The sequence below is a fragment of the Cygnus olor genome, chromosome 23 (genome assembly GCF_009769625.2).
Source record: "Cygnus olor isolate bCygOlo1 chromosome 23, bCygOlo1.pri.v2, whole genome shotgun sequence".
In the NCBI taxonomy this organism is placed as follows: domain Eukaryota; kingdom Metazoa; phylum Chordata; class Aves; order Anseriformes; family Anatidae; genus Cygnus; species Cygnus olor.
The window spans coordinates 1,059,219-1,082,480 of record NC_049191.1 but is presented as its reverse complement, the minus strand read 5'-3'; the positions used below and the strand labels follow the sequence as shown (position 1 = coordinate 1,082,480).

Below are 23,262 nucleotides of genomic sequence, written 5' to 3'. Positions count from 1 at the left end.
TGTGGAGATCAAAACCGCCTCACACTCGACGCCCAATTGGCTAACCGCGGTCACCTGACCCAGCCAGCCAATGAGGTGTCAAAGCCGCTGCTGAGGGGCGGTAGCGGCGCTGGGCCGGGTGAGGGGTCGGAGCGGTGACCCCGAGCCCGCCCTGGCCGCCACTGGGGGCCCCGGGCTGTTGGGTTGGGGACAGGCCCAGGTCTCGCTACTTCTCCACGGCTCCACCGTGCTGGCACTGTCCCGTGTCCCAGCAGGACACCACGGACACGTGCTGGAGCCCTGGGGCTCCTTTAGAGGGGAGAGAAGACCCGCTGTGTGAAAATCGTACTTGTTCAAACATGGGTCTGCTCACCTCAGCAGAGAACAAAGCGCAAATGTAACCTATTAGACTCAAAAATCCGCCAGCCAGAGTTACTCACAGCCAAAGTTATTCACACAAATCCATTAATTCTTTTAGTTTTATTTCAGCATTGAAGCTTTCTCAAAAAACTGAAGGGATTTTATCCCTCATCTTCACAATAGGAAATAAAAACTGTCTGGTCTATTTAAGATGGTTTTACAGCAAAATAAAGATGAGATTTTACCTCCAGTGGCAAAGCACCTCTAGAATTTATCATAAAAACAGGTCATGGCAGTGCAGACCTTCCCTTACTCACTGTGCCTATGTCACATTTGAATAGCAATGGCAGGTAATGCACATTTGCTGTCCCGTGATTTAAAACAAAACTTTTTTTAATTATTTTTGATTTACTGAACTCAAGTCTAGTGTTTGACATTAAAGGAAAAGCTAAAAGAAGCTTTTCAGGGGTTAGACACAGTCTCAGAATGCTGTATTAACTGAAAAGTGATTAAATGCGGGGACTCCTCTCGATGGAAAAAAACAGTGTAATAATCAAAAACAGTCAGTTTGACACGTGAATCACCATGCACAGTCCTCCCACCTGAGGGATGCTCTACATTGTCCTTTGCAAAAAAATGGGAGCTGATCCAGATTGTCTGCTTCTTGTAAAAGATGAGAATCAGCTTTCACAAGACATAGGAGCAAACCTGCAGAGAATCTGGTGAATTCCTTTCTACAGTGTCAGCAAAGCTGTCTACTTTTTTAGAAGGATAATAGATGCTATTAGTATTCCTTGTACATGGTCACATGCTTTAAGATTTCATCTGGAAATTTATTTCCAAGAAGTCAGCACCACCTGGTGGCGTGACTTTTTTTTTTTCGAATTTATAAAATTATTTTACTTCCTTAGGTGTCCTTCAAACAAAAGCTTTTAATCTGATCCACTGAAGATATTTTGGACCCTTTAGATAATACAAAAGAGCTCAAAATTATTCTATTTAAATTTGCAAATGAAGTCATGTAATTATCTCCTGCCACCCTACAAAAAGCTAGTATTTAGCTAGCAGCTCCACTAATTTATCTTAGTTCATACAGCACCCAACACATATCAGCTTTAAAAGCTGACTACCAGCATTCCTGAGAGACTTTCAACCCCTATAATTCTCTTCTCAAATCCGCCCCCAGACCCAACCAGCTCTTTTTTTCCTGGCATGCAGGTATTGGTCTGGCTCACCATCCTCAAGTCAAAATAGAGGATAACATTTCCCACAACCCCCTTCAATTTATGATTTGAATTAGCTAATTCCTTAGTCACTTTCATGGGGGTTAGTTTTCTAGGGACTTTTGTCAGCCAATGACAAGTATCCGCTTAGTTAAATTTCTCTTGCTTTAAATATCAATGATGACAAAGACTTCCGGCTTTTCTTCTTCACAGATCTGCATTGCCGAGTAAGTTATGGCTTTGACCTCTGTGCCCTAGAGTGAAAAAGACACAAAAGCATGAATTTTCTAAGCAAAATAAGACTAAGCAAGCAGTTGTGATAACAATGTGAGAACCAAACCCACATAAACATTCTGAATATCGACTGTTTCACTATTTTATTGTACATCACAAAAAAAAGAGCCAACTGTTGAGTTTGCCAGTGTGAAGGAAGCATCAGCTCAACAGTTCAGAAATGTATTCACAAAAAAAAAAAGGCAGGATGTAAGATCTTAAGTTGTTAGTGCCTGTGATACCATTCAAATACGTTTATACTTGGATCTCTTGCCAACTTAGAGGTCTGACTTAGAAGACACCACCCCGTCCCCCTCCTACCCCTAAAACATAAAGATGTACATGTGAATCACTGCATACCTGAGGGTGTTTTTGTAAAGAGAACTCTTCTCCCCACCTTTAAAAGCAAAAGAAAAAGAGGTGATCGTATTGGTAATATTTAATCAAATGTTACAACTAGTTTCACTGACACGCATAGGACAGTGAGACTTTGATTTAAAGCCTCAAAGAATGGTAAAGGAGTCCACAATCCACGTTTTAGAAAGCATCAGTGCCCTCCCAGTACATCACAGTATTTCAGAGCAATGACTGAGGGCAATATGTGTCTTCAGTGGAAGATATTCATTACTCAGTTAATCATTTAAAGCTCACCCAATTGATCTTATTTTGAATTGCATTCGGTCAATGTAAAGCACTTTCACCTCCTGCAGAGAAAGCAAGAGAAAAAATGTGTTAGCAATGTCTTCTATCTTCAGGCACAATATTTCATTAACAAGAATATTCCACTGTTTAAATGGAATCTAAAACCAGAAAATCTGAGCATTCTCAAAGACATATACTGCTATTTGGAACATACAGACAGCAGAGCTGCCACTGAGGTATAATGGCAGGTAATGACTGTTTTTTGTGGAAACAAAGCTAAGTGCTTATTTCTGAATTTTTTGTGCCTTGGTATCTTATTCTCTGCATTACACCTAAGTGATCTGTTGTGTCCCTTTTTCTTCCCTAAGGGGACACTGCATTCAGAGCTGGTACTATCAGAGAATTGACTTGTCCCACAAAATGGAAATAGAACAAAACAGAACGCTTACCCTGGGTACAAAGAACTCATTAGCACTGAATTTATACAGCCACTCATCCAAGAAGTGAAAGAGAAGAGACAACATGTCATGCCCTGCATGATTGAAGCAGATAAGGTAGTCAGTCAGTTGACTGTCCCAGTAAGAACACCCAAACATTTTTAAGAGTACAGCTGATGTACAGCTTCTGCACTAGAAGATTCAGATTAGTTATGCTTAACTGAATTTTCATCAACTATTACAAAACTACATCTAAAAACTCAGAAGATTTTGGTACACTCCACCTGCAGGGTTCATAAAGTTCCAATGTAAAAAGCCTTACCTTCTGCTTCTACCTCTACGGTATCCAGAGGTTCCACAGTCTCTGTATCAGTCATGTAGCCAAACATGGCCATAACACACTGCTCAAATGCTTCTTCCAAAGTGTCTCCCCATGCATGTAGCCTAAAGAGACACAGGATAATTTACCACATTGTAACAATAAATAAATAAATAGATAAATAAGAGTATTATGCAGGTGAGAAATGTGAACATAAGAACAAATACAAAGAAAGTGACTGCACAGAAATGCTCGTCTATACCTATGCATTTGAGTAGATCACATAGATTTTTCTTCTTACAGTATGTGAGAAGAATTTCTTGGGAGAAAATGGATTTTTTTTTTAATCAAACAACAGGAATGTCCTTTTGTAATATAGCTAATTGATATCTATGAAAGTAGACTACTAAGAAAAAAATTGTTGTAAGGGCAAGCATTTAAAAAAAGATTTCAAAAGACACTTCCAAAGAACAGAAGCTTAATCAGAAGCACCACAGCAATAATACTTTAGAAAAGAAACCAAGTATGTGGTTCTATGCCCTCTGAAAAGCAGAAATGAAACAGACAAACCAAAAAACTTAGTACATGACATTTCCTAGTTCCATAAGGTGTACATCTGTAACCAGTCTTCAGCAGTCACCCGAAACTTGTAGCAGTGTAAGAAATAATCCTGTCATATAGATAAATCCCACCTGCCCATACTTACTGCACATCTGCTGTGTGATCCAAATCTGAGGAGGAAGGAAAAAGAAAAGGCATGACATCACCACATATACTTTAAAATGAGGATAAAAAATATTGTTGTTATAACAATAACTTTCTGCATTCATCCTGAGACATTAAACAATGATAATCTATTTTCCAGTGTATTAGGAAAAAATAGCATAGGTAAAGCCTTCTGCTTAATAGAAGAAAAATTGTGTTTAATACAAATTATGTCAGTGCCCTACATGTACATGTGCCCTATGTTCAAAGTATGGCTGTTGCAATGCAACAGGCTTCTACAAGTTAATTGCAACAAAAAAACTAACCAGCAATAAAGAGTTTTTGCTGAAGTCTGCAGGACTTAAAATTATTCATGCAGAGGATGAGATTTGCAAACGTTTACAGCTCAGTGAAAAAGTGTACCTGTCCACACCCAAAACCACCCATTATGCAAAAAGGAGAATTTTTAGAAGTATGTAATACAAAATATAAAGTAATCTTCACTAATAGCATAAGCTTAACATCCCAGCATGTATTAAGTTTTACATTAACATTATTTATATTCCCGTAGAGAAACGAGAGAAATGGAAAATAGTGCGAGGTTGGTAGAAACAGGGCTATCTTGGGATGTAAATATGCCACGCTGTGATCACTCCAACTGAATGATTGTTCTGAAGATGTTTAGATCATTCCCACACTATTAACGGTTTCTCAACAACTGTCTCTAAAGCAAACAAATTCCAGTGAACGTAAAAGAAGAATAAAATCTCTTCCAGTTATAGAAACAACTTAACTATTGTAATATGTCACCCTATTTCTGCATTGCTATCAAATAGAGATCTGAACACATCCTAAAAATACATCTTCTAACAGAGTGGTATAAACTGTCCCTCCAAACAGACACTGCTTAAATAGAAAACAGACACCCTATGGTACCCTGTGAGTGCCTTACGATGGTGCTTGGGCTGACGCCCTCTGGCTTGAAATTTCTTAGAAGTCATTCCAGGGGTGGGGAAAACAAGAAATAATGATCCCGTGTAGTACATGTAGGAGGAAGAAAAATAAAAAGAAAAAAAAAACACACAGAAGACCAACACACTCTTCATTATCTCTTCTAATATAAGGGAAGTAGACAATGTACCGTCTAGCTAAGAAATAGCTCAAAAGGGTAAAGTTTTCAACCTAAGTCTCTTAACTAATTTATTCATATCATTTCCTTAGCACCCATAACAAAAAAAGGCAGCTACCTTCCATAAAGAGAAACGCATATATCTCATCTCTATTTTCAACTACAGACGTATCCCACAGTCTAAACACACGAAACTAGCACATTACAAAACCCCACAAGCACCTAAACAGCATATCCTGCTTTCTTCCTTTCTCCCCGCCCCGACTGCACCGTCTCACACGTGCCGTATCAGGATAGCGTTAAAAGCACTCACATTCATACTTCTTATTGAGGGGGGTATTTGGCTTTGATAGCCCTCTGCTCCTCCGTCAGGTTGTAGTCCCTCTCGTCGCCTGCCATAGCTGCCGGGCTGAGCACCGCTCGCTCACTTCCTGGTCGCACGGAACATGGCCACCGCCGCCTACGTCCAGCCTCGTGCCTCCCGTGATGCTGCTGCAGCAACAGGGAGAAGTGCCTTTCAGGCGGTTTTTCACCTGGCAGCAGCTTGGTAACAGCCGTACGCAGGCTGGTGTATTTAAAACAAACACGTTACGCTGCTCGCTGTCAGAACCGGGGAAGGTTCAATCCTGCCCGCTCGGCTCACCAGCTGAGAGGAGCCGCACGCCGGCAGCGAGGCGAGGGGCTGCGGTCCTCGCGGAAAGCACGCAGCGCAGCTTTTGCAGGGAGCAACCACGTTTCTTCTGCTGGCGTACAGCACCAGGCATTTGATTCATCCTCAAAACACTGTAATAAGGACAAATAATGAAAACAGCTGTAAAGCAAATTAAACTTTCACGCTTCAGGTAAGCTTGGCTCCTAAGTTTTACAGGTGAGGGTACTCAGCCCACTGGTACATTACACAGCAAGCCTTCAGACCCCAGGCTGGGATGGAAAACCTTACGTACAGCTTTAAAGAAAAAAAGTATTTTTCCCTTCAAGAGAGGGACTTCATTTAAGGCTTCGATCCTAGAAAAATGGGCATGGCAAATAAAACTGTGTGTGTTCATTTCCCCCAGAATTCCTTTTTTTTTTTTTAGAGTGGTATGGGTGTTTTTCATTAAAAAAACATTTAGAAGTCTGATTCTCAGATCAGACCTTAGCAGTTGCTCTGTTTCACACCAGCTTACATTTGTAAATTGAGCAGACCTAGACTGGAGACTCTGATTAACTGCAGGCTAATTAATTTTTTCTCAGATTAGAACCGTAGATTTTCAGGTACAATAACTATTCTCATTTTCTCAATATTTTTGTGCATTTTCAGATTAACCCACAGCTGAGCCCAAGACTTCCCCAAACAACACAAACAATAGATATACAGGTGCCGTATAATATTTATTAATAATACACCTTGGCCTTTTCTCGCTGCTAGTCACAGCAGCAGCACCACACGGGGTTCCTGCTTCCAGGTACGCTAGGTCTGCACGTTGTGAAGGGGAGTTGGGGGGAAAAAAGCAGCGATGGGCGACTGCGGGCGGCGCAGGGCCCCAGGGGGTGCTCTGGAGGGGCTCAGGACCGGGCCAGGCCCCACACGTTGCCCCCGGTACCGGCAGGAGCCGCGCCCCCCCACCCCAGGGCCCTGCCCGCGGGCGCTGCCCCTTTAAGAGCTGCTCGAGGGGCTCGCGCCGCCCGCCCCTTCCCCTGCGCAAAATGGCGGCTCCCAGGGGAGCTTCACCCCCCCCGCCTTTCCCTCCCCGGCCTCCCTCCCACGTGACCCCCGGGCGCGCTCGCGCGGCCGGCCTGTCCCCGCCCCGTGCCGCTCCCCGATTGGCCGCGGCCTCCCGGCGGCGGGCGCCGATTGGGCGGCGTTGGCGCGCGAACGGGGGTGCGCGCGCGCCGGGGCGGCAGGCGGCGGGGGCAGGGAACAATAGAGCCGCGGCCCGACGGCTCCGCGCGGCCCGCCCCCAGCGCCGCCGCCGCCGCCATGGCGGACAAGGAAGGTACGGCCCGGCCCCGAGGCTCCGCCGGGTCTCGGCCAGGCCCCGCCGCGCTCGGGGGCAGCCCGCGCGGACCGGGGGCGGCTCCGCCAGGGGGCGCGCAGCGGGCAGGGCCTCGCCGGGCCTGCACCGGGCCGGGCCGGGGGGGGCCCGCGGTGCTCCCGTGGCCCGTGAGGCTGCGGCGGGGTGAGGGGGGCCTGGGGGGGCCGCGCCCGGGCCCGGGGAGCCCCGGGGGGTTGCGGGCCCAGGCGCTCGGTAGCAGCTCGGGACCGCCCCCGCCTGCACGGGGCCGGGGCTGCTCCGGGCCCCGCAGCGCCTGAGGCAGCGGGGTTCGGGGCCCGGGGCTGTGCCCGCAGGGCGGTGTGACCGCAAGCCGGTGCGCATCGTGCTGGGCTCCCCGCTTAGTGCTTGTTGGTGACCCTGTGTACGCATTATAAATGTATTCGCAACGCTAACGTGTGTTTTTAAAAAAAAAAAAAAATTAGCAGCCTTTGATGATGCGGTGGAAGAACGCGTGATCAACGAAGAGTACAAAATATGGAAGAAGAATACTCCCTTCTTGTACGACTTGGTCATGACCCACGCTCTGGAATGGCCCAGCTTGACTGCGCAGTGGCTGCCGGATGTAACAAGGTGAGCTGCTCCTTCTCTTTAAACCGCGGTAAATAGTAAATCCAGGATCCTTTTTTTTTTTGTTGAAGTAAGGCATTATCCGATTCCTTTCTGTCTTAATTGCTTTTTGTATCCTTGCCTTGCCAGCAGCAAGTTGAGGACCACAAATACTAGAGTCAGTGCAGACACTTTTATTTTAGGAAAATAAAAACTTTTTATCACTGAGAAGATATTTTCACACCCTTGATTTGATGTTTTTCTTCCTTCCGCTTCACCCTCTTTAAAACAAAAGTCTCCTTTCTTCCAACGTATTAGTAAATATAGCTATAACTTCAGTATAATCACTATAATCAAAGGCTATTGCAGTCAGCTCAGTGTTTGTGTGAACCCCTTTTGTTTCTCATGTAAGTCTCTTCTCTTGCAGACCTGAGGGCAAAGACTTCAGTATTCATCGGTTAGTGCTGGGCACCCATACTTCAGATGAACAAAATCATCTCGTGATAGCTAGCGTGCAGCTGCCGAATGACGATGCGCAGTTTGATGCTTCACACTATGATAGTGAGAAGGGAGGTAAGGGACCAAAGGTGTCAACCAGGTGGAGTTTTAACCATTTTTTCCTCCTCCTATCAGTTGAATATTTCTTTTTTTCTTAACGTTCAGGTAATAAAATTCAGATACTCCTAAACTGGTCGACTTATTTCTAAGTGGTATCCTTACTTAATGGACAAATACTGTGTTTGATGTATCTGCATAATGTCTTGGAAGACGTACTGAAAAAGCATGCAGGGAAAAACTTCACCCCTCTATTTTTCATCATGAGTCGACAATGAATTTCTTGGAGTACTGCTTACCTGGTTTTTATCATCACTTTTGCATTACGTAAACTCAGTGAGAAAGTCACTCGCATAAAAGGATGTTTATTTCAGAGGACTGTATCATTTCAGATGTTCTCCTCTAGTCTGAATTCTGCTGCCTGACACTTGTGCCAGCCTGACTTGGATAAAAAGATGACTGTATTTTGTTTAGTGTATCAGCCTTGAATTTGATGCTTTCTGTAATCTTAGTTGGCTGTCAGCATTGCTGCAAGTTAGGCGCTTCTCACTTTTGTTTGCTTGAATCAATCTTTCTACATGGCGAAAGTCCTCAATGACCTAATGTTAGCTTTTGTTTTTACCAGAAGCCTGGATTATGCAATTTGTGTTTTGATGTTGGGGCTTCTTAGAGTTATTGATGAACACAATGTTGTCTAATAAATACTTTGTTTCTATTCTATCTTGATATTTTTCAAAAATACACTATTCTGATAAAAAAAAAAAAAAACAACACTGCAAACCTTCTTTTTGCCAGAATATTGCTGTGCAAGTTCCTTAAAATAGTAAGTTACTATAACTAACTATAGAGGTATAAGGTGACTTTAGCAAGTTACATAGTTTCACATTCTAAACCTTGTGCAGCAATTTCTTTGTACCAGAATTTGTCTGTTCTGCAGTGCTGAACTTTGATGTATTTGAAAGTGCAGTTACAATATATTAATTTTAAATATACAGCACATATCTTCATTACAGATAAGAATTTTAAGTGGGATGAATTTGGGACTTGTGTTGTTTAGGAGAAAACAGTCTTTAACTCTCTCTAAACTTAATCAAAGTCCTGATATTTTATGTTACAAATACAGATATTTAAGACAATGTGCCATTTGAAAACTGGATTCTTCTAGTTGTATATTCTTGTGACTATTCCCCCAGAATAAGTAGTACCAGTAACTGAGTCTGGATCTTTGTGTCTTGATCTGAAAAATGAGTAATTATTTACAACTATTAAATTCCTTTTTTTTTCTCCAGAGTTTGGAGGCTTTGGGTCAGTTAGTGGAAAAATTGAAATTGAAATCAAGATAAATCACGAGGGAAGTGAACAGGGCGCGTTACATGCCACAGAACCCCTGCATCATTGCCACAAAGACTCCATCCAGCGATGTCCTCGTCTTTGATTACACCAAACACCCTTCTAAGCCAGGTGTCTGAATCTTTGTCATGTCTGTGCTTCAGAGGTCATTAGAATATAAATGACAGCCTTTTCGTAAGAAAAGATTCTTAAGAAAAGCTGATGTAGTGCAAAGGAGGTTGAAAACTCTTGGGGTTGCATATCACTTGTAATTTTAGAGGAAAGTGGGCATTTAGTGTAAAAGGTTATTTTGTAGAGACGTGAATGTACATATCTGATGTGTATCAGTACAAAGGTACGTGTTTTTCTCTTGCTGTTTTACTGTGTTTTGCCATGTCAGTGTATGTGATGGTATTTGGAGTGGTAGAAGGTGGCTTGCTGGAAATGATATGATCTGCTGGGTAGCTGAACTGTTGTCTTGATCTGTAAGGATATTACCTCTCATTTACTGATGAGCTTGGCAAGATCACAGAGAGTAACTAGTTCTGCCAGTTGCAGGGAAGATCAGAAGTGTATTTATCGCTTTTGAAGTAGGGTTGGAGATGATGAGAGAAGGAACAATACTCCACCAGCAGAATATTTAGGAAGAATTTTCTGAGCAGTAATTGAGTTGGGCTGCTGCTGTTCCTTCATCCAGCTAAACCAGGTGTGTCATGCCAGAGTATGAAGGTGGCTACTGGGCTTCTTTGACTCTTCAGCAGGTAGCATAGCACTAATTTAGAAAGGGCCACTGCTAGGTCATCCAGGCTAAAAATTTGCAGCTTTGAAAAAATCTGCAATGTGTCTATTAGGCTAAGCAGACAAACTGCTGTGCTGTCTCACTGCTTTTTGTTTAATGAGGTGATTCGTAGGTTGGGGGTATGCTCGAAAGGACAAAGAGGCATCCTGTTGGAAATACAAAGAGAAGTTTAGTAAAGCACGGTAAAACTTAATGCCAGGTATTCCACAATGCACTGAAAGTGATACTAAGCATTGGAGTTCTTATGCTGCTGCTTTACAGACCCTTCTGGAGAGTGTAACCCTGATCTGCGTCTTCGTGGACACCAGAAAGAAGGTTATGGGCTGTCATGGAACCCAAACCTGAGTGGGCATTTGCTTAGTGCTTCTGATGATCATGTGAGTACTTTAAATATTAGCTGGGGTACATCCTGCACTTTATTTGTGACCCTCGGCAAAGGTTAAAACTGTTTTTCTTTTGAGGGGAGGAGGTAGGGGAGGTGAAGAGAATTTCTGTCTGAAGATTCAAATTATTTTATTATTATTTTTTTTAAGACTATTTGCTTGTGGGATATTAGTGCTGTTCCAAAAGAAGGTAAAGTGGTGGACGCGAAGACCATCTTCACAGGGCACACGGCGGTAGTGGAAGATGTATCTTGGCACCTGCTCCACGAATCTCTTTTTGGGTCTGTTGCTGATGATCAGAAGCTCATGATGTAAGTGGGGTAATGTCTTTAGAGATTGAGCGCTTCTGTCTGTTTTGCTTTCCCAGCTGCCCCCAAGTCCACCAGTAAAATGGGATTTAAGCCTTTGTATCTCCTTTCTCTCCTTACAGCTGGGATACTCGGTCAAACAACACCTCCAAACCTAGTCACTCGGTGGATGCTCATACAGCTGAAGTCAACTGCCTCTCTTTCAATCCCTACAGTGAGTTTATCCTGGCTACAGGATCAGCTGACAAGGTAGGTCTGCCTTGAACTTGGAACATTTGTTTAGTTTCTGATGTGTGAATGTAGATGTGTTTATTGGTTACTTCAGAAAAAAATGTTTTTATGTCTTTGACTAGACTGTCGCATTATGGGACTTGAGGAACTTAAAACTGAAGTTGCACTCCTTTGAATCACATAAAGATGAGATATTTCAGGTATAACAAAATATCTTTGTCTTTTATGCCCTTAGTTCTACTCAGATGGCTGGGAAAAAGGAAAAGTATTCTTTTCCTCTATGTCTTTATTAAGCGTACTTGTGCTTAAAACCCTCATGTGTTCTTTCTCTCATCTGCTTATAATTTTCTGGTTTATTGTTGTAGAGATGTGTAGCTTTCTGTGGGGGGCAACTCCAGCACAGTTTAGAGTATCCAGACAGCCAGGGTCAGAATGTAACAAGGAAACGTTTGAGAGTTTTGTCCACAATGCTAAGAGTGAAATACTAGCAGTACAGAGTAAATGTAAATTATTCATGGTAGCAGATTGAAGCAGGGAGGCACAGTGAAATGGCTGCAGTGTTTTCGTCTTCTCAGCTTGGTCCTGTAAGAAGGTTTTAGCTGGTAATCACTAAAGGGGACTGCTGGACCATCTTGTGACAAAAAAATAATTGCTAATTTTGCTGGTTGTAAATATAGAAAGTTAACATCATTGGTAGCATGTGCTTAGCAGTTACAATATTTCCATCTCCAGCTCATGCATTAGTCAGAACCAAAATATGTAGAAGGATTTTTTTGTAGAAGGGTTGGTACTTAAAAGATTCTGTACATAATTTTATTTAGAGGTAACTAGAGTCTTAAATGTCAGGTTAGTATGCAAAATTGTCTTCTTTTGTAATCCTGTGATCCTAGTGAGTGGTATGTTTGGAGAGATTTATCTCCAGCAGCCATGGTTAATGTGAGCTTTTGGGCAGTTAAGCTGTATTGCAGCGATTTTCTTTTCATGTGTAAACCATACTTACTATTTAAGGAATCTGTAGTTTATATTCGTGCAGTCCTTATTAAGGAGTAGCTAATATCCTTGAGAGTTGTTTATACTTCTTAACATGTGGCGTTCGTTGGAGGAGAGGTTATGTGTGGTACCATTTTGGTGCTCAAATGCCTCGTGAGTATATAAACTAATTGCTATCTTAGAATGTAATTATTGGGCACATTTATATTTTGAGTTAATAGTAATTTGCATTTTCATAAAGCTCCTTTAAGATACAGTGGTGTTTGCTGTGAATGTCAGCAATGTTATGGCTTCTTAAAACTAATTTGCTTTCTAAATTCATCCTTGTCTGCAGGTTCAGTGGTCTCCCCATAATGAAACTATATTGGCCTCCAGTGGCACTGACCGCAGGCTAAATGTTTGGGACTTGAGGTAAATCCCAAATTAGTCGAGTTGTCATGACAAAATATTATTGATGAACTGCATCACAAACAACAACAACAAAATAAACACAACCTTTTCATTTTTTCTTTTAAAGTAAAATTGGAGAAGAACAGTCCCCTGAGGATGCTGAAGATGGTCCCCCAGAGCTATTGGTAAGTCTTTTGAATCTCATTGATTGTTTTGACCTATGTCACTCATGTCTGTAACATAGATTTGAAAATGTTGCCACCACCACTTTTTTTTTCTTTCTCCTGTACTAGTTTATTCATGGTGGTCATACTGCAAAGATATCTGATTTCTCGTGGAATCCCAATGAACCCTGGGTAATCTGTTCTGTATCAGAAGATAATATCATGCAAGTCTGGCAAATGGTAAGTTGTTTGGGAAAGTGCAGGAAGTGGTAGATAAGAGAGTGTTGAACTGCCTGAATTTCAGCATTCCTGTTTTATTTACAGCTCTCAGAATGACTTGCTTTGTAGAGCTGCCTAAGTCTCAAATGGGTTGTGAAATCCATTTTAGATTTGGTAGAAACAAGGGTTTACAAATACTGAGAAACTGTTTTATTTCTCTATTTAAAAGGAAAAAAAAAGGAGAGTACTGGTGTAGAACTATTTTTTTTCTTTTTGTGCTTGAATGAAAACAGTGTGTTTAAAAAAAAAAAAAGTGAAATTAAGGTTTCTGTCAGTTACTGTTGTAACAAATGAAATGTTTGCAGATATAAATATCCCCCTGTGGATGGAGAGGGGTGAATAGAAAAAGCTTGCTAGTTTAAATCACCAGCTGTTGAAAGTTTTGGAGAACAATCTTGTGCAGTTCGAATAACCTTTCAAAAGACCGTTCTTCTAATTTTGGTTTATTTATAGATTGGTTCACGGAGGCTTTGTCCTAGCAGCATTCTATATAGTTCTTCTGGAAGGTGCTGCTGCAAAGTAAAGGATCTATTAAACATATACACAGTAGTCTCAATTGAAATAAGCCCTGCAGTGGTCTCTACTTTTAAGAAGTCAGATTTCCACAAGCTACGTACAGTAACTTAGGGTACTTCTCAACTGTTTTGAAGACATTGCTATATCCAAAAAGAAATCTGTGTTGCAGCTTTTATGTTAAATAGCCTTGAGGGATCAGGGATAGGTAACTTACACGTGCAGATAAAAACCTGCCAGAACTTTTGGAAATGTTCTAGCAGATGGAATCGTGTTAAATGAGGTGGTAAGTGCTTTGTCAGTTCCTCCACTTCTGTCTTGCAGGCAGAAAACATATACAATGATGAAGATCCTGAAGGAAGCGTGGATCCAGAAGGTCAAGGATCCTAGATGATAACTCTTCCTGTTTTTAGTCTTTTTGCTTCTCTTCCTTCTCAACCCGATACTGACTTAACACTGGTTTTGAGACACACGTAGACTTTGTTCAGCCATCCTTCTGTAGATACCACCAACTGCTTTTTATCCCAGACAGTGAGTACTCCCTAAGAAAAGGGCTTAGCCCACTTAGCCCAACTCAGCTGGTTCCGCACTGTAGCTCCTTGGTCATATTTCCTACAGCAACCTCTTGTGTATAGAGCTGGCTGTCCCGTTTTAGCTGCTTTCCTCATACAGAGCAAACTTTTTTTTTCTCCTTATTTTGTCTTTAGCTTGCTACGGCTACGGGCTTTTGCCTAATTTAAACAAAAGTTAAATCAGTAGAGCTGCCAGAATATGCTTAAGCCAATGGAGATGATACAAGTGTTAATCCACTGGCAGTTCAGAAATGGAGTGTGGAAGGTCTTGCCCTGTTCAGTACAGCTCAGAAGTCTTGTGATTCCTTTAGTTGATCTGTACCTGCGTGGCTTTTTCTGCCTCTGCAGATACAAAAAAAAAAAAAAAAAAAAAAGGGCAAAAAAAGACTAGCAGATTCTGACTTGAACTGAAATTATTCTTTCTATATTTTTTTCTCTGCTGGTAATTCTGGGTTTTTCATTCCTTCCTTTGGTCCTATCCCTTTTCTCCCGTCTGCTGGGCGACAGCAGTTTGGATACATTTAGCTGTTCCTGCAGAGCATTGTTCACCTTCCATGTATCTTGCTCTATTGTGTGTTTCTTGAGCTGTGTTTTCACATATATTTCTTTCCTTTCTGTGAAATGGTTTTAAAAACTTGGGGCCACCAAGTTGTAAAGGTGTATGTTTTTACCAGCTGATGTCCCACAGAAGGCATGTCCCATAATCTAAAACAGCCTTGGTAGCTGGTACATGTAAAGCAAATTACATGTGGATGAACTACCTTTTTTAGGAGTTAGTCCTTGACCACTAGATCCTGCACATCTTCCACTAGGGTGTCCAGTTCCACCAGCAACCTGTTACTCTCCATGTTCTCATGACTAATTGCGTGTAAGTGCTTCAGATGGAATAAATTTTTTCTACATAACACTGCATTGCTGTGTGGTTTTGTGCTGATGGTTTCCTTCCGCATTGACTGTTTTCTTGAGAGTAAACTATTTTGTCAGAAAGCAGAGAAAGCGAGCATAAAGCAAGGGCCTAATCTCTACCTGTATGTGCCCTATGAGAGGGTAGGTGCTGGTATGTATAGTCCTTACGTTTATAATGCATGCTTCTTCAACACCACCTCCTCTCGTTTCTGCTGCTTGCTTTGTGCAATAAGCACGCAATAGCTCCAAGCAGTTGGGAATGCACAGGAGGGAGTGTGCCTTCCACCCGAGGTGTGCTGCTGTCTGAATATTGGGTCTGCCTGTAGCCCTGACACAAGAATGATATATTTTTTTATGTAGTCTGCAGCATGAATACTTGGACACCTTACACGCACCATGGTTTGGCACAGCAAGCTTATTTTTCTTTGAGACACCAACTTCGAGAAATCCAAAGCTCCTTAAACTGACCTTTATTTTCAGTGTGAGACTTTATATAAAGTGGAAACCTTTTATCCACAAGCTTCAGTTTCTGTGGCCCACATTGGAGCATGTCACAATACAGCAGACAGCACTTGAATTACAAAAGAGTCCTGTTAAAAGGATAAAGCTCATCACCTTGTACTGTAAACTTCAAAATCAACCCCCAACAACCGCCTTCCCCCAACAAACCTTCTGTGCAAGCTTACAATCCATCTAGGGAACAAGACAAGATACATTTTCCAAACACAGCACAACATACATTGTTATTCTTCATATATGTCCTTTTTTTCAGTGCAAGTATAATTTTCTCTGCTCCTCTGTGGAAAAGCAGTTTTACAAGAAGATCAGCAGCACTCTGGCATCTCTGACTTCAGGCAGCTGCTGTACAGCAGGGGAGATAAGCAGTGAAAGGAAATGTCCCCTGCAGCTGCCTCTGTCCTCCGCTTACTGCTGTGAAGAGGAAGAGTGTCGTTTCTAACAGTCTTCGTCTGCTTTTTCTTCTTTTTTGCAAAGGTGTCCGTAGATTTCTAAGCAGGCCCCTGTATGGATAGAAAGTGAATTTAGTGTCCCGAATATGGAATACATGAATGTGTAAGCTATTCTGGCTGGAGAAAATGGGCAACAGGGAGAGACTACTGAAAAGTCTTCCATTTCACGATGTGGAAGAAAAGCAATCAGGGACACTAAAACTGGCTCAGCACATGGTGCTGTGGCTGTGCAGACGCAGGGGCAAGCCCCGCCAGAGCCCTTGGCAGTCGCACGAGCTCTGGCAGGAGGGAACCTGAGGTCTGGTGCGAGCTGCAGGAGGAGGCAGCTCAGACAGTACGTAACTCAGGTCCCCGGTTCAAATGTGGAACTCGAGGTGCCCTGACGTTTAGGAGATCTGGAAGCCCTGTCCACTTCCCATGATGGCAATTTGCAGATCCCCAGGAATTAAGAGTCTGCAGCTGCACCTGGGCTTGGATGTTGGCCTCTGCAGCCTGCGATTCAGGCAGACCCCACGCAGCAGAGACATGGGCTTGCTGGGATCTGTTCAGAGTTGTCAATGCGGTTACCCTCGTTAATAAATCCTGCGATGACCGCTGATATGACAGGCCAAAACAGGAATATCGCCTCGCCCTGGCTTAGGCTACAGTCTTTCGTGGATAAAAGAGAACTGCAGCTGCTGGTGGTGGGGATGCCCTCCCGTGGGCACATGGGGAAGGGAAAAAGGAATCCTACAGTGGGCAGTAAAGCTCCAGAAAATGCTTAAGGATGTGCACAGCTGAGATTGGAGGAATGCACAACAATGCAAAGCCTGGTAAGTAAGATAGTCCCCCAAACTGAGGGACATTTTCTGGAGCTTTAAAAACCTGTATAGTAAGAAGTCTGGAGTGAAAGCAGCCATGTGGGTTCATAAGCAGGAGGTGGTTCTCTCTGTTGAAGAGCATCTGCAGCAATGTTTCCCAACCAAGGACTCTGCTCCCTTCCATGTGTTCCTAGGGAAATATTTTTTTTAAGTTGCCGCGCCTGCCTCTTGGAAGGCAGCCGCTGCTTCTATTTTGCACAGAACTTTCCATGACAATCGCTACATGGCAAAGGGTCGGAGTTTCCACGGCTGCAGCCGTGCCCGTGCCTTCCGCGTGTGCGGGGCGAGGAGCGCCAGGCTCGCCCGCTGCCAGCCCTCCCCAGCCACCTCGGGATGGACAGACTGACTTGTAATGGACAGCTCCTGGTGCAGGCTGCTCCGCAGCTCCTCCAGCTCCTGGTTCTTGCGCTGCTGGAGCTGGACGCCGTTCTTCAGCTCCTTCAGCCTGTCCTCCAGCTCCTCCACTTGCTCCTGGGGGCGAAGACAGCCAAGACCGAGTTACGGGGGAGCAGCTGTGTGCCGTACGGGGCTCTGCCCGTCCGTGCTGTGCTCCAGGCAGGAGCAGCCAGGCCAGCAGCTGCCAGCCGTGGTGTTAAGAAGCCTCTGCAGAAAGCTTTGCTTTCCTATGAAGGTGGGAGCCAGGGCTGGAACGCAGCGCGTGCTTTGGCTTCCCTGCTGGCTGGATTTGTCCCTTACGCTGCTAGGTGTGCGTTTGAAAAGCTGTCAGCGCTGTGTAAATCTAAACTCTTGAGAAGATAAACACAGGACTGGGGAAAAATAAAACGTGGAGGCACACCAGGGGCTCCCCAAGGTCCCAGCTAGCTGCTGAGCGAGGTGGGATCCTGGAGGTCCCCGTGCTGCAGCCACAGCCCCGGTCAGCCCCGGTCTGTGGGGACGCCGGCTCCGGGCAGCGGTGGTGGCCGGGAAATGTTGGGCAGCGAGACGGGTGGCAGAGCTGCCTTGCCAAATGTGCTCTTGTGGATATTGAATTGCATTTCTCTCTGCACGAGGTGATGCGGGGGATGCCTGGCACGGCCCCACGTCTCTTTTCCAGCACCCACGGCAGCTCTCATCAAACGCTGAGCTGTGGTGCTGGTGCTGTACTTGCACCTCCTGTCTGTCTCCTGGGGTATCGGGATGTGTCTGCGTGTTTCTGGGCTGACAACGGCTTTACTTGAGCAGCAGCCTGATGACCCACGTGTGGGCCTGCCCTGGAGGTCTTCTCAAAACCCAGAACGTTTGCTAATGCCTATGTATGGTCTTTTCATGCTGAGCATCCAGACCAAGCAAAGGCACAGTGCGGCTGAGTCACCGAGTTTTAGACTTTGGGGCTTCTTCAGGGGCACGAAGTAAATCCTCAAGGAGAAAAGTATCAGGGAGGGGGATGCATCTGACTTGAACCCACAGGAGATATTTCACCTCGCTGCCCTCCTTATCCACCCATCTCCCCCCTTGTCCCTATGAACCAGCCCTTTGACATCCCCATCCTTGGTGCCCACCAGACAGCGATTCCCAAACCTGAACACGCCGCCGAGGACGCCTACCCGGTACTGCCTGACCTCTTCATCACGCTTCTGCTTGACGAGGATGATCTGCTCCTCCAGGCTCCTGTTCTGCAGCCGCAGCCGCTGACCTCCCCCTGCAAGGGCCGCAGGGCCTCCTTCATCTCCTGCATCTCCCCCTGCAGCGCCTGCAGAGCCTTGGCCCCGGCCGCTCGCGCCGCTCCAGCACCGCAGCAGCTGGGGCTCGTAGTGCTCCTCCAGCCCCCGGCGGCTCTGCGCCACGAAGCTCTCGAACTCCATGGAGAGCCGGCGGCTCTCCTGCAGGTACTGGTTGTCTTCCCGACGCGGCGGAGCCTCCAGCCGCTGCCGCAGCGCCTCCTTCTCCTTCTCGCAGGTCTCCTTCAGGCGGGACAGCTCGCCGGAGAGCTGCCCGGCCTGGGTCTCCAGCTCGCCGCGGTAGGCAGCGTGCTGGGAGAGGTCGTGGCGCCGGCTCTCCAGCTGGTACTGGCCAGGCCACGCACTCCTTCGTCACCTTGAAGAGCTTCTGCTTGATCTGTCGGATCTCGTCCTTCAGGTTGTCTCTCTCCAGCTCCACCTTGGCCAGCAGCCGGCAGGCGGCCTGGATCTCCTCGTGGGCATGGCGGATCTCCTGCAGCGCCGGCTCCCGCAGCTGCGCCAGCTCCTCGATCAGGCTGTCGCGCTCTTTCTCCAGCTGCTCCACGGCTTCGATGCACTCCTGGAAGTAGTCGCCCAGCTCTTCGAGGGTGAGGCACCGACACTCCGTGCCCTCCGTGTCCAACGGGTGCCTGCCCCCTCCGCATCCATGTCCAGTGGGATCCCTGCCCCCTCTGCGTCCACCTCTGGTGGGATCCCTGCCCCGTCTGTGTCCATGTACAGCGGGATCCCTGCCCCGTCTGCGTCCACATCCAGCAGGAGTCCTGCTCCATCCACATTCAGTGGAAACCCTGGTCCCACTGGCATCCATGTCCAGCAGGATCCCTGCTCCATCTGCTTCCACATCTAATGGGATCCCTGCTGCATCCACATCCAGCAGAATCCCTGCTCCATCTGCTTCTGCATCCAGTGGGATTCCTGCCCCATCCACATCCAGCGGGATCCCTGTCCCACTGGCATCCATGTCCAGCAGGATCCCTACTTCATCTGCTTCCACAGCTACCGGGATCCCTGCTCCATCCACATCCAGGGGGATCCCTGCGCCATCTGCTTCTGCATCCAGTGGGATTCCTGCCCCATCCACCTCCAGTGGGATTCCTGCCCCGTCCACATCCAGGGGGATTCCTGCCCCATCCACATCCAACGGGGCTCCTGCCCCGGCTGCGTGCTCACCCAGCAGTGGCCCTGGCATGCTGAGGTTCAAGGCAGCGTCCCCGACGTCCGCCTGCAGCTCCTGGCAGGCTCCTGGGCTGCCCACGGCGTGCAGGAGCAGCCCCCCGCGCCCAGCGCTGGCTCTGAGGGGCTGCGCGGAGCCTCCGGGTGCGGAGGAGCGCCCGCAGCCTCTCCCTGCGGGGCCGGGGCCGCTCCTGCTTCATCCAGCCGCGGTTCCGGAGGGGGCTCTGGCTCTGCCATCAGGTCCCTGCAAAGGAGAGGAGACGTCAGCCAGCACAGTGACTGCCGCAGGTCCCTGCCCTCCCTGTGCAGACCGGGCAGCGGTGCCCTTGCGTGGCCCGAGGACAACTTCGACCCAAGCCGTTTGCTTCAACGTGGGCCAAAATAGAGGAGAAAAACCATCCCAAAGAGAATGACTGGGGCAGAGGAAGGGCGAGTGCTTCAAAACCCAGCAGCACTTCTGTCCCCGCAATGGGGAATGACCCGTGTGGGTCACCCCAGCAGCACCGCCGGCACCGGCGCGATGGCAGCGGGGTGGCCGGCGGCTCTCACGGCACGGCCGGTGAGGCGCTCCCAGTGAACGTGCCCGGATTCCAGCTCTGTGGCATAACCTCACGGCAGGGGAATGCGCTGCTAAAGCGCAGGCGGGCTCCGCGCTGGCTGAGGCCGGAGCAGAGCACGGCACCGGGCCCGCGGCAGCCCCGGCGCTGGCTTTGCAGTGTCATCCGAGCCGGGCATTATCCCCGGCGGGCACCTGCCGCTGCCACCACAAAAACGCTCCCGGCTCACGTTCACCCGGGTGCTATTTGGGGCAGGAGCTGAGCGCGGTCCTGGGTGCGGCGGGGGCTTTTTCTGCCACGGGGGCAGCGGGGAGATGCTCTCACCTCCCGGCCCCGCGGGCTGAGCTCATATCTCGTCATCCCCAAAGGAATGAGCGCGGGCTGGCACCGAGCGGCCTCGGCTCACTGCAACGGCTTTAAGGAAAGAACAGATTTTCACCGGTACTTTCTCTCCTAATAAGGCAGTTTTCTGCAGCGATGACACATCGCAGACTCGGACCCAGCGGCCTGACCGCTGGGGCTGGGGAACACGGGGAGAGGTGGGGAGGGGGCTGCGCAGTGCTTAACGTGCCCCCCTCCGCTGCCAGCGTTTATTTTTCAAACTTACCAACTCCCTGCTGCGCCTGTGGGGCGCGCTCCCCCTGCCACCCCCTTGCCCCCCGCTCTGGGTGCCTGCGATGCTCCCCGGGGGGGCTGAGCCTCAGCACCCCTCCTCCAGCCCAGCACCCCGGGGTCTCAGAGCGCCCTGCCCTGCCCCACGCCCCCCCCCAGCCCCTCTCCCCCCCGCACCTCCCCGTCTCGTACCTTGCTCTCCAGGAGCCCGGTGCCCCCGGCGCTGTGCTGCACATGGGCTTAGCATGGGCGGGTGGGGGTTATTAATACACGGGGCTGGAAATCAGACTCCCCCGGCAGCCGCTTCACCCGGCTGCAGCGCCAGCTGCGGTTGCTGCCGCCCTCCGCCCTGGGAGGAGGAGGAGGAGGAGGAGAAGGAGGAGGAGGAGGAGGAGGAGGAGGGCGGGGAGGGCCATGCCTGCATCCCTGGCAGCAGCAGCCGCAGGGCTGGCTGCAGCCTCACATCCCCAGAGCATCCCTGCCAGCCCCCATGCGGGGGGGATGTGATGGGGACGTGGGGGTCCCTGGGCAGGGGGGGGCGTCCCTGGGACTGCAGGGGTCTGTGTCCAGCAGGGGCGGCTGGAAGGGGCACGGCAGAGGATGCAGCACGTGGCCGTGAATCGGTGCGGCCTTATCCTGTGCATGGAGCAGGGTTTGGCGGGGGCGCTGGCAGCACAGCGCCTCACGGCACTTGTTATTTATTGAAGCACACGAGTATATTAAATACCGGCACCTCAGGGGCTCCATCGTCCCAGTGCCTGCAGAGCGCAGCCCCCAGTTTCCCACCCGTGCCCCCCTTTCTGCTCTCCACCCTGGGGCTGGGGGCCACGGCCGCACTCCCGGGAGCTGCCGCTGCCCTCGCCACTTGGGCTCTGCTTTCCGCCCTCGCTCACCCATCCGCCCTCCCCGCAGGACCCTAAACCCACCCTCTGGGTTACTATTATTAGCATGTATTTATATGTAGTGCATATTTTAGATATATTGCCACATCGGCGTGTGTGCAGTGGCCCAGGGGGGCAGCGTGGCCAGTGGGCACTTGGCCCGGCCACCCCCGGTGTGGGGCGGGAGGAGGTGAATGGCAGAAGCAACTGATTAAAGCGAAGTTAATTAATGTATCAAAGCAAAACAGAGCCTACCTCCGCCCTAGCAGTGCCCGCTCAGGAAGTCGGCACTCGCGGCTCAGGAAGTCGCCAGCTTACGTGCCCCGAAATCGCCCAGCAACGCGCACCACGGCTTGCAACATCACGAAATGCCACCCTGTCCCCGTCCCCGCGTCACCACCTCCGTCACCTTGCTCGCCGCCGGGTTTAAAATAACTGCTCTTGTCCATCTCCCGGCCCGCTGGCACACGCGTGCAGGGGAGCAGAGCTTTAAAAGGAAAGGGAAGATTTGGGTCTTTGGCTTTTTTCAGCCCTGTTGCTTTTTTCAGCACAACCCACCTTTTTTTTCTCCCCGCTCTCTTTTTTTTTTTTCCGTGAAGCGCCTCTCTTCGTGCTGAGGCTTTTGACTCACTAGGAGAGGAATGCTGTTAATTCGGACAAGTTGTGCGTATAATATACATCTGTATCTGCGATTGCCAAGGGGAGAAACCTGCGGGTCAGGCGGGCTGGGTGCAGCAAACCCTTGTAGGGGATGAGGGGAGGACTGCGAGCCGGCCGGCGTGCCTGGGCACCTGCCAGGGGACGGCCGGGGGGCTGCAGGGGCTCAGCTGTTCCCGGTAAGAGGAGAGCCCCGGCTGTTTTGTGGATATAACCAGGCAACGGCCAGCTCGGGTGTCAGACCCGCCGCGGCTCCGTCCCGCGGGGTGCGACACCCTCGTGTGCGAGCCGCCCTGGACTTTGCTCCGGCAAACAGGAGGGAGAGCGAAGGCAGGAGCGTATCTGGGAGGGGAAATGTTCCAGCTGTTGGAACAGGATAAACCACGGCGTCTCCGGCCGCTCCTCCACCCCCCGCAGCGTCCTGGCACCGGCCTGGCAAGGGCTGAAGGCAGCTGGGAGAGATCGGTGCGTGGCATCGCCGCGCCCGCCCTTCGTGCCCCTGCCGCTGGTGCTGCTGGCCCAAGGGCAGGGACGGATCCTGGGCTCTGAGGGCAGGGCTCTGTCCCAGAGCTGTCCCCCACAAACCTCGGGGACAGGCTTGGGGAACCAGGGAGGCTTCGTGGCCTTGGCAGCTCCTGTGGCTCCGTCGGCGCATGCAGCACCGCAGGGCACCCAGCCTGCCTGAACCCCAGCGACTCCAGGCACTGCTGCCAGCCCCGCGCCCCCACACGTGGCTAACAAGGGCCCGGTGCGGGGCTCAGCACCCCGGGCTGTGTGCCGAGGCTGCAGGGGTCTGGCTGCGGCCCC

At 48.4% G+C, this 23,262-nt stretch overlaps 3 protein-coding genes across 3 annotated transcripts; 1 reads left to right on the top strand and 2 right to left on the bottom strand.

Moving 5' to 3' along the window:
- Window positions 1-444: 444 nt before the first annotated feature.
- Window positions 445-5,735, bottom strand: ZBTB8OS (zinc finger and BTB domain containing 8 opposite strand). The gene is given in 8 exon segments (XM_040534670.1): window positions 445-1,816; window positions 2,196-2,232; window positions 2,487-2,539; window positions 2,927-3,009; window positions 3,237-3,358; window positions 3,940-3,964; window positions 5,381-5,400; window positions 5,402-5,735. Coding segments are annotated over 8 exon segments (492 nt in total). The 5' UTR covers window positions 5,467-5,735; the 3' UTR covers window positions 445-1,729.
- Window positions 5,736-6,900: 1,165 nt separating this feature from the next.
- RBBP4 (RB binding protein 4, chromatin remodeling factor) lies at window positions 6,901-15,067 on the top strand. The gene is given in 13 exon segments (XM_040534902.1): window positions 6,901-7,043; window positions 7,526-7,673; window positions 8,077-8,222; window positions 9,494-9,557; window positions 9,559-9,665; window positions 10,594-10,709; window positions 10,866-11,026; window positions 11,146-11,272; window positions 11,377-11,454; window positions 12,579-12,655; window positions 12,762-12,819; window positions 12,928-13,038; window positions 13,915-15,067. Coding segments are annotated over 13 exon segments (1,275 nt in total). The 5' UTR covers window positions 6,901-7,027; the 3' UTR covers window positions 13,981-15,067.
- Window positions 15,068-15,523: 456 nt separating this feature from the next.
- Window positions 15,524-22,209, bottom strand: SYNC (syncoilin, intermediate filament protein). The gene is given in 7 exon segments (XM_040534901.1): window positions 15,524-16,087; window positions 17,244-17,367; window positions 18,441-18,529; window positions 18,532-18,616; window positions 18,618-18,905; window positions 18,907-19,992; window positions 22,054-22,209. Coding segments are annotated over 6 exon segments (1,509 nt in total). The 5' UTR covers window positions 19,765-19,992; window positions 22,054-22,209; the 3' UTR covers window positions 15,524-16,022.
- Between the last annotated feature and the right edge of the window lie 1,053 nt (window positions 22,210-23,262).